The sequence below is a fragment of the Miniopterus schreibersii genome (genome assembly GCF_964146895.1).
Source record: "Miniopterus schreibersii genome assembly, chromosome: 10".
In the NCBI taxonomy this organism is placed as follows: domain Eukaryota; kingdom Metazoa; phylum Chordata; class Mammalia; order Chiroptera; family Miniopteridae; genus Miniopterus; species Miniopterus schreibersii.
The window spans coordinates 8,051,870-8,062,591 of NC_138110.1; the positions used below are offsets into that span (position 1 = coordinate 8,051,870).

General features: G+C 48.5%; 1 protein-coding gene across 3 annotated transcripts in view; it reads left to right on the forward strand.

Annotated features, from left to right (window-relative positions):
- SALL4 (spalt like transcription factor 4) overlaps window positions 1–8,248 on the forward strand; it is a 240,657-nt gene extending 232,409 nt beyond the window's left edge. For 2 of the 3 annotated variants that reach the window (XM_081149684.1, XM_081149683.1), the window contains 3 exons: window positions 808–3,135; window positions 3,950–4,227; window positions 6,240–8,248. In XM_081149684.1, the coding sequence (XP_081005810.1) occupies window positions 808–3,135; window positions 3,950–4,227; window positions 6,240–6,656 (3,023 nt within the window). In that variant the 3' untranslated portion in view covers window positions 6,657–8,248. The remainder of the gene's footprint in view (window positions 1–807; window positions 3,136–3,949; window positions 4,228–6,239) is intronic. The other variant, XM_081149685.1, reaches the window with a different exon arrangement.
- Window positions 8,249–10,722: the final 2,474 nt, after the last annotated feature.

The window sequence follows — 10,722 nt, forward strand, 5'->3', positions numbered from 1 at the left end:
TGTCGGCAGGTTTGGTTCCTGCTTTCTATTGGTTCCTGCCTCCCTACCTTCTGTAACCCAGCAGCCTTTGGTTTATGGCCACATAACTCCCTCGTGTGGCCTAATTCCCTGTCTCAAATCTCCCTTTCCTTTTTAAAGACACTAGGCATTGGGGTTGGGACCCACGCTAATTACATTTGCAAGGTTCCTCTTCCAAAGGAAGGTCACATACACAGGTGCTGGGGTTAGTACTTAGGCATATTTGGGCCATGACCATGTTGCTTAGTTGGTTAGAGTGTCATCCTGATAAGCCAAGGTTGAGGTTTCAGTCCCTGGTCAGGGCACATGCAAGAGGCAACTAACGAGTGCATGGATATGTGGAACAACATGTCTATGCTTCTCTGTCTGTCGCTCTCTTAAAAAAAAAAAAATAGCCTGCCGGTGTGGCTCTGTGCACCAAGAGGTCGCCGGTTCAATTTCCACCCTCTCAGGGCACATGCCCAGGTTGTGGGCTCTATCCCCCCAGTTGGGGGCGTGCAGGAGGCAGCCGATCAATGACTCGCATCATTGATGTTTCTGTCTCTCTCTCCCTCTCCTCTCCCTCTCCTTTCCTCTCTGTGAAATCAATAAAGATATATTTTTAAAAAAAGTAATAGACACATTTGGGGGGATATTCTTTGACCCACTATACAAGGGGTTGGTTATTTACACTCTGGATGCCTCGTTCCCTTACATAGATTATTGCACTGTATGTGGTCATGCTTCTTCAAGAAATTGCCCCTTGTCCTTCCTTGGGCAGAGTTCTTAGCTTTTCGTCTCTTGTCACAGGTGCTCCAATGAACCACCCGGGGACTGGCGATGACATGAATGGGGACCGAGCAGCAGTAAAGAGGCCTCGTCGGGAGGAGACCCACATCTGCGAGAAATGCTGTGGAGAGTTCTTCAGCATTTCAGAGTTCGTAGAACATAAGAAAAATTGCACTAAACATCCACCTGTCCTCATCATGAACGACAATGAGGGGCCAGTGCCTTCTGAAGACTTCTCTGGGGCAGCGCTGAGCCACCACCCACGCAGTCCAAGCAGCAAGGACAGTCACAGGGAGGACGGCGGCAGCTCAGGGGACATGAAGGAGAAGCCAGGGGCGGAGTCTGTCCTGTACTTAAAGGCGGAGACCGCCCTGCCACCCACACCCCAGGACTTAAGCTATTTACCCAAAGGCAAAGTAGCCAACACTAACGTCACTCTTCAAGCACTACGGGGCACCAAGGTGGCGGTGAATCAGCGCAGCGCGGACGCACTGCCCGCCCCCCTGCCCGGTGCCAACAGCATCCCGTGGGTCCTGGAGCAGATCCTGTGTCTGCAGCAGCAGCAGCTACAGCAGATCCAGCTCACCGAGCAGATCCGCGTCCAGGTGAACATGTGGGCCGCGCACGCCCTCCACTCTGGCGTGGCCGGAGCTGACACCCTGAAGACCTTGGGCAGCCATGTGTCCCAGCAGGTTTCTGCGGCCGTGGCTCTGCTCAGCCAGAAAGCTGGAAGCCAGGGTCTGTCTCTGGACACCTTGAAACAAGCCAAGCTACCTCATGCCAACATCCCTTCCACCACCAGCTCTGTGTCCCCGGGTCTGCTGTCCTTCGCCCTGAGGCCGGATGGGACAAGGGTGCTGCCGAACCGCATCCCAGGTGCTCTGATACCCCCGGCCCCCAGCTCTGTGCTCTTCCAGAGCCCTTTCTCCACTGTGGCATTAGACCCGTCCAAGAAAGGGAAAGGGAAGCCACCCAACGTGTCCCCGGTGGATGTCAAACCCAAAGACGAAGCCACCCTCTACAGGCACAAGTGTAAGTACTGTAGCAAGGTTTTTGGGACTGATAGCTCCTTGCAGATCCACCTCCGTTCCCATACTGGAGAGCGACCCTTCGTGTGCTCTGTCTGTGGCCACCGGTTCACCACCAAGGGCAACCTCAAGGTACACTTTCATCGACACCCCCAGGTGAAGGCAAACCCCCAGCTGTTTGCCGAGTTCCACGACAAAATGACAGCAGGCAATGGTGTTCCTTATGCACTCTCTGTCCCTGTCCTCGTAGATGAATCGAGTCTCTCTTTAGACAGCAAACCTGTCCTGGTCACAGGGACCCCCAGTGTAGGGCTACCTCAGAATCTCTCTACGGGGACTAACCCCAAGGACCTAATGGGTGGCCCGCTAGCCCCCGACCTGCAGCCCGGGCCTTCTTCAGAAAGTGAGGATGGATCCCTACTCTCTGGGGTGGGGCCAAACCATAATTCCCCAAGGGTTGGTGGCTTCCAAGGGAGAGGGACACCCGAGCCAGGCTCAGAGACCCTGAAGTTGCAGCAGCTGGTGGAGAACATTGACAAGGCCACCACCGACCCCAACGAATGTCTCATTTGCCACCGTGTCTTAAGCTGTCAAAGCTCCCTCAAAATGCATTACCGCACCCACACCGGGGAGAGGCCGTTCCGGTGTAAGATCTGTGACCGCGCCTTCTCCACCAAAGGCAACCTGAAGACACACTTCGGGGTTCACCGAACCAACACATCCATAAAGACACAGCATTCATGCCCCATCTGCCAGAAGAAGTTCACCAACGCGGTCATGTTGCAGCAGCACATTCGGATGCACATGGGTGGTCAGATCCCCAACACCCCCCTGCCAGAGAGTCCCTGTGACTTCACGGGCCCTGAGCTGCTGATGATGGGGGAGAATGGCAGCACTGGTGCCATCTGTCACGATGACGTCGAAAGCATCGATGTAGAGGAAGTCTGCTCCCAGGACGCCCCCGGCAGCGCCTCGAAGGTGCCCGTGCCTCTTCCCAGCATCCACTCGGCATCGCCCACGCCAGGGTTCGCCACAGGGGCCCCCCTGGAGGCCCCGGGGAAGGTGGGCCCTGTGCCTGTGGTCCTGCAGCGGCAGAGCAGCAGGGAAAATGGTTCGGTGGAGAGCGACGGTGTGACCAACGACTCGGCATCCTCTGTGATGGGAGACCAGGAGTATCTGAGCCGAAGTCCAGACGTCCTGGAGACCACGTCCTTTCAGGCCCTCTCCCCGGCCAACAGCCAAGCAGAAAGCGTCAAGTCCAAGTCTCCTGATGCTGGCGGCAAAGCAGACAGCTCGGACAGCAGCCGCACTGAGATGGAAGGTGATAGAGCTTTGGATTTACTTATGTCCGTTTTGGGCACAAGGTCATCCAAAAGGAACCTGGGTTGAACGTGACAAACGGAGAGCGTGGTATATGTGAAGCAGCTCCTCTGTAGGGCAGGCAGCCGAGCTGGGCTGCTGGGTGGAGGGAGAGAGCAACTTCCTTTATCCCAGTGAGGGCTTGCTCTGATTTATGACAGTTAATGCACGTTGGCTGTGGACAGCGCACTTTCTTTGTTGGTTTTTGTTTCAGTGTTTTAGCCCCGTGGGGACACAAGGGTAATCTTAAGAGTAGAGGAATTTTGAGAAAGTTGGCACTGGATTTTGGCCACTGAGATAAACCATAATTTCTCCATTCTGAGGTCCCACCCCCTAATGTGAGGTTCACAACTGAATAACTCTCAGGGTAGAAAATAACACAACCCATTTGAAACACACATATAAACGGTGGGGTGCCTATTAATGTCATTAATGGTAAAATGGGGGAACAGCTGCATCCTAGAGTCCGAGAAGGATGGTTTCCTGGGCATACTTTCAAGGTAACTCTTTATGTAGGTATTTGAACTTGGAGGCAGGAGTTTATGTGTTGCCCATAACTTTATCCCAAAGTGGCAAATTTTCCTAAATGTTGGAGACATGGATATTCCCTGCACAGGAAAACAAGTCAAAGGAAAGCTGCTTCCGAGGTGTAAATGTCCTGGAAGCCATTTCCAGGCCAGGCGAGCAGTGGGCAGTTGTTTTCAAAGCCTTTTTTTGGTTCGAAGAGTATGAGTGTGGGATGATAAAGTTCGGGGATTTTTTTCTCTTCTCACTAGGTCGGAGCGGTCTCCCGTCAACATTTGTCCGAGCCCAGCCAACCTATGTCAAAGTCGAAGTTCCAGGGGCGTTTGGACCGGCGACCATGTCCGCAGGCATGGCACCTTTGCTCGCAGCTCAGCCACGCCGCCAGGCCAAGCAGCACGCCTGCACGCGGTGCGGGAAGAACTTCTCCTCGGCCAGCGCCCTCCAGATCCATGAGCGGACTCACACTGGGGAGAAGCCTTTCGTGTGTAACATATGTGGGCGAGCTTTCACCACGAAAGGCAACTTGAAGGTGAGTTTCTTAGGGTTTCAGCAGGGAGGGGAGCTAGGCGTTGAGGGGCAGCTCCTGGTGTTCTCCATCCATAACGAACCTTCTTCTAAGAGCAAGTGGGATATCACACAACTGGCTTTTCAAATAAATACAGGATGTCCCCAAAAAATGTATACAGTTTGAATGATTCTAAAGTCAGTGTTTATTAACGTACAGTTCATTTTCAAAATTTAAAAGAATACAGATAAGGGGTTTTTTTTTGTTTTTTTTTTTGCCAATGCCTGTTTTCAAACGGACTGTTCTGGTCCAGGCACTGCTAATAAAACAATGGAATTGCAAACATCAAGAATCATTTCTTTTGTTTTGCGCCCTCAATTCATCAACTGTTGACGGTGTTGTACCATAAACTTTATCTTAAATGTACCCCCATAAAAAAATCCTCAAGGCACTTTAGGATACATTTTCTTCTTTCAAAGAAAGCTTAGTCTGGCTTCACCAATTATTTTAAATCAGTTAAACCTGAAAAGGAGTGAAAATTAAGTGAGTTATCAGCTGTTAAAGTGTGTATACATTTTTTTGGGACACCCCATAATCTTGAAAAAGAAGTATATTTCCTCCTGTCACTACGTCTGAGCTTGGATGCTTCCTGCTGTCAGTTTCTGTAATTGGTAATTTTTTTTTTTTCTAATCTCGGCACATAAAATAATGACGCATTTTACAAGACCGTCTGGGAGCAGGACATGGTCAGCTTTCTGCTCCTGTCTTAGCATCATTGTCCCTTGGGTTCTAGAGCTGACCATGATGCCTTTCAACAGTCATTTAGTACATGTATGAAGTCAAGTCTGGAAATGGATGGTATCTGTCATGTGTAGTAACGGAGCATTGATCGATCATTTGTGAATTTCATATGCTTCCCGATTTGATGGCCACTCTACTGTACGTTGGTTTTGGTTTCCGAGCCTACTAGGTTGAAGGAAATACTGTCAGTTAAACGTGTCTAATACAGTATCACTGGGTGTACCTGCAGGTCATCAGCAGTGCATTCACAAATAGAGCAGCTGGGTTCTTCCAGAGAATGGCCTATTGTTATTTGATAAGTTGGTTCCACCTAAGATTTCATGGGAGATGGAGAGGAGATCCTCCCGTGTAAGAACTGAAAGCAGCCTACGTAAGAACATAGGGTGGGAATTGGGGACCCATGGGAAACTCGAGTTTTATGCAAGGCCTGTTTCTCTTCGGTTCTCTCTCTCCCTCCCCAGTGAGTAGAACACTAGTGGGATTCTTTGTAGTTGGAATAAAGGTTGGAAGTTCATCTCAACATTGACCTAGAAGACTACTGTATATTTCATTTTACAAATTAAAAATACTTATTGGAAAACATATTCTTTTCAGTCCAGTTGGCAAAACTGCCAGAGCAGGAACATGAAATAACTTCCCCTCTAATACCGACTCCCAAAAATACAAAGCTTAATTTTGTTCACAGGCCTTGCCGTCCACCAGGAGAGGGCCTGGAGCCCCTCTGGCTGCACAAGGGGCTTGAGGCAGATGTTCCTTGTACCTCGGTTTCCCAGACATGGGGATCCTGGTAATGATGGCTTCAGGGTTGTCCTGGAAATTAAATGAGTTATAGTAAAGTGTTTCAAATTACATCTGCAACATCTTAACAGCTTCTCAGAGGGATCAAGAGCAAGTCACTTCTGAGCCCGATGAGGTGACTGCTAACTTCTGAGGGTGTCAGTGACGATGAAATGAGAATGCCTGAGAAAACCCAGTACCTCCAGCTCTTTAAAGAAGCTGAAAGGGGTTTGAAAACTCAAAAGCCAGGCCAGGAAGGTAATTGCAGGAAGGAGGTCAAGTTGAAGAAGCAGTAGATAGTATGATCGTCTGAGTTTTTACATAGGAAATTAATTTTTAAATGTAAATTATGTTACTACTGTTTGGGTAGAACCAAACCCACATGCAGGCTGACTGGTTTGCCTACATGCACTCACATATCTGTTGGGATGGAAACCTTTCTGTCCCTCTTCCCATAGGTCCACTATATGACACATGGTGCCAACAACAGCTCTGCACGCCGTGGGAGGAAGCTGGCCATCGAGAACACCATGGCTCTTCTAGGAACAGATGCAAAGAGGGTCCCAGAGGTGTTTCCCAAGGAAATCATGGCCCCTTCAGTGAACGTGGACCCTGTTGTGTGGAACCAGTACACCACCATGCTCAACGGCGGGCTGGCCATGAAGACCAACGAGATCTCGGTGATCCAGAGCGGAGGCATCCCCACGCTCCCGGTGTCCCTGGGGGCCAGCTCCGTTGTCAGCAACACCACGGCCTCCAAGATAGACGGCTCTCAGTCGGTCAGCGCCGACGCGGAAAAGCCGGGCGCTCCCGACGGTGCCCCCAAACACCAGTTCCCCCACTTCCTAGAGGAAAACAAGATCGCGGTCAGCTAAGCGCAGGACAGCCCGTGCGACAGGAGGGCCCATGCGAAGGAGAAGCGCAGTGACCGCTCTCCGACTGGACCTTTTTTGTTGCTGATTTTGATTTTTAAAGAACCTATCTTCTCCTGTTTGGTTTTTTTACTGACGTGCAAATGTTTACAGTTGTAACCACAACCTCAGGCACATCCTACAATCACGATGTTGCTATGCTGCTTTGCAAAAAAACAACAAAAAACAAAACAAAAATTATACTAAAACGAATACAGACTAGTATTTTTTTTGAATTTTGGAAAGAAGCGGGTCTTGCAAAGTAGCTTTGTTACTTGAGACGAACTGTACATGCAGACTTTGTACAGGCTGGAGGAACTGTTCCCAAAGACCGCCCTGTTTCAGGTTGGGACTTCCTGACCCACGATGGACAGACCACTGCTCAGCCCAGTGGGGGGAGGGGTGCTGTGGACTTCTGCGGTGACTGTATGCGGGTAGATGGGCTAGGTCTGTCATCTTTCGGGACCTGCTTGGTATGCCCCCCCCAACCCTGCACCCATCTTTTTGTTTTGTTTTCTCTTTTGAATGTATTTTTTTTTTAAAAACTAAGGTTGTAGAATTACAGAATTCCTTCAACCTTGGAACCTTAAGTAGGGTGCCCTCCAATGGACTGATTCAGTCCGTAGGGAGTCGATGTGTGCTGCTGCTTATTGAAATACAGTTCAGTTGGAGCCCCGAGAGTGCTTTCCAGATGCCGCCGTGTCCAGAACACCGGGGCAGGCGGGCCCCTGAGCAGGGACCTCAGGTGACTTGACTGAGTTCACCAGTGCCTACTCGAGCGAAGAAATGGGCTTTTCATTCTTGAAGACACTCAGGAGGGCATGGTTCTTATAAGAGGTTCACATACTAATTTTTATAAAAGTCTCCCTGATAGGACTTATGCCAAGTAATTATGAAAATTCCCTCCCCCCCCCTCTTCCCCCCCCCCCCCCCCCCCCCCGAGTATTGCATGAAGGCTACGAAGTTGGAACAGGCGAGTCCTGGGTATGAAAGCTTTAATTTATCTACCTCATTTATTTTTTATTTTTGTAGCCTTAGAATCTCTCTTCCTGTTCTGTGACCGCTGAAAGTGTTCCTAGTCCCGGTCTTAAACCTAAGAGTCGATGTATTGTTGGGAGCAGCTGGACGTTCCAGGTGTCTGATTTTTTTTAGTGCCCTTTTTGTGTGTGATATCAATCCAACAATGAAACTGCTCTAAGGTTTAACTAGGAAGAAGGAAAGACCCTAATTTCCGGGTGGAGGAGCCTTTCCCCCTCAGTGTGGAAATGTAGGTCAAGACTTCGATCAAAAGTTGGTCTCTGAGTTATTGCACCTGACTTTAGGATCCAAAAAAAAATTATTATTTTTTTTTTTGCCAAGTTGTGCCTTTCCTTCTGGAATTGTAAGTGAACACAATATAGTACCTGTTTACACTGTGAAGTGGATATTGTTACAGAGGACATGCCGGAGGCTCTCTCACTGTTATGCCTTGTGAATGTATGATCTACGGAGAAAACCCTGTAGTTTTACCTGCTGATGCTGACTGTTGGAGAATAAATTTTGGATATTTTCCCCCCACCAGGTGTGTCTGTAAGTTTTTCTAGTAATCCTTACCTGACTGAATGATTTCCAGGTGCCTCCTGACCCTCCAGGTCCTAGAATGAAGCTGTATGTCGGTTACCTCCATGCCTGACCCACTTCCCAAGCACATAACCAGATACTAGCTGGTTGGAATCTTTCCTTTTTAAGGTATAAAAGTTTTATCAGTGATCTCGCTAGAGGACTTTTGCTTGTGTTCACGTATGACTATAGAGGGCTTATCATGCCCTAGATGACCCCACATTTCAACCCATCCTAACCTGGCACAAGTCATTGGGCAGGGAGACAATATTTTTAACCATTTCATACTTATGGGCTGCTTAGAAGAGAATGGGCTGAGAGCCAAATAGGAGGTGGCACTTAATTCCAAGGGAAACTTCTTAGGGTAGTGGAAAAAGTGGGCATTGGAGGGAGTCAGGGCAAGAACAGGGTAAGGATCTTGCCCACCTTTTGCTGTGTTTGTCTTTGAGAATCCCCGAGAACCAGCATGAGGTCCTGGGAGAACCTTCATGGGTGTGGACCCCACGCTGTCCTGGAGTGTATTCGCTTGACATCCAGGAAAGGGCTGGCGGTTGTGTGCTGATGACCTTTGACCTGACGAGCTCTGCATGTCAACCCCTTTGCAAGTGGGAGGTCCCCCCTTCCCCCGACTCTCAAGGTCTGTCCTTTTGCCTCAGCTCTAAATTTAGGGTTAAGCAGCCACTCTACTGACTCAGCCAGATTAAGCCAGTCCTTCAGATAACTGAAATGGAAAGTACCTAATTTAAGCTAGTATGCCCTGGTGTCTACAGTTTTTACCTTTTCTCTCTCTCAATATTAACCCATGGTTAGGTTTTATGTCTTTTTAGATTCAAATGTCTGGTAATTATTTTGCTTAAAAACAAAAATATATGTCTTTGCCCCTCTCCAACATGTTTTAGACATCTTTCCAAGGTAAAGCCCGTTTCTGGCTAATTCTAAATCTGCAATACTATAAAAATGTCTAATTAGCTATTGATAGACTACTGTTTCCCTCAAACTATTTTGTTAAAGAAGTTTTTTTAAATGTTTCATTGATTTTTAGAGGGAGGGGGGAGAGAGAAACATCATGGGTTGGCTACTTCGTGCATGCTCCCTACTGGGGATCAAGCCTGCAACCTGGGCATGTGCCCTGATGGGGAATTGAACGGGTGACCTCTTGGTTCATGGGTCAGTGCTCGACCACTGAGCCACACTGGCTGGGCTGTGGCATAGTTTTTTTAGGCATTTGAATTAACTCGGTAAATTCGTGTGTGCGGGATTGCTAGCACAAAGATTGTGATTGATTCCATAAGTGTGGTGTGTGTCTATTTACTCAGCCCTAATCTTTAAAACCCCCCCTTTTTTTTTCTTTTTTCTTTTTATAAAAGCTTTCCATTTTATTTTTTATTGAATTTACTGGGATGACACTTGGTAAAATTATACGGGTTTCAGGTGCACAATTCTACAACACATCATCTGTACACTATTATGTGTTCGGCATCCCAAGTCAAATCTCCGTCCATCACCATTCACCCCTTAAACTCTCCTTCACCACCACCCCCCACCTCCAGGCAGTCATCACAGCGTTGTCCCTGTCCATGAGGTTTTTTCTCTTTATTTGCATTTTTGCTCAATCCACACCCCCACCCCCAGTTCCCCCTTCCCCACCACGGCTGTCAGCCTGCTCTCTATGAGTCTGTCCTGTTTGACGTGGGTGAGGTCATGTGGACTTGTCTTTCTCTGACTGGCTTACTTTACTTAGCTCTCCAGGTCCATCCATGCTGTGGCAAAGGGTAAGATTTCCTCTTTTTTTTTTTTTTACAGCTGAGTAATATTCCATTGTATATGTACCACAGCTTTTTTATCCACTCATCTACTTATGGACACCGGATTGCTTCCAAATATTGGCCATTGTAAATAATGCTGCGATGAACATAGGAGTGTGTATGTTCTTTGAATTAGTGTTTCGGGTTTTGAAGCCCATTCTTGAAGGGTGGGTTGTGATGGTAGTGCACCACCATCGTATAGCGAGTCCTCCCGTTTATGGAGCACAGGAGGCAGGCAATACAGCTGCTGTAGAACTTGCTCTTTGAACTTGAGACCCGCCTGCCCTGCGTCTTTCTGGGTCTCGCGTAGTCAGAACTCTGTTTTGATACTTGATGGATGATTTAAGGGAATGTCAACGTCTTGACTTGAATAAATGGCCAGTTACATCTCAGTAAAACTGGGAGGGGGCCAGACTTCCCCTTTCCCCCTGGCCTGCTGCTTTAGTTGGTACCCCTAGAACCTGTTTAAACGTAAGTGTTCTGGGAAAGGAATTGTTTGCATAGTGTACATGCATTTGGAGAGAAGGCCTGGAGAAAGCTTGGGGTGGGCCCCTGCCCAGGTGGAGAAGTTGTACTTTTTTGGCAGTAGAACTTACCTAAGAGCCATCAAGAATGGGGAAGGTGGC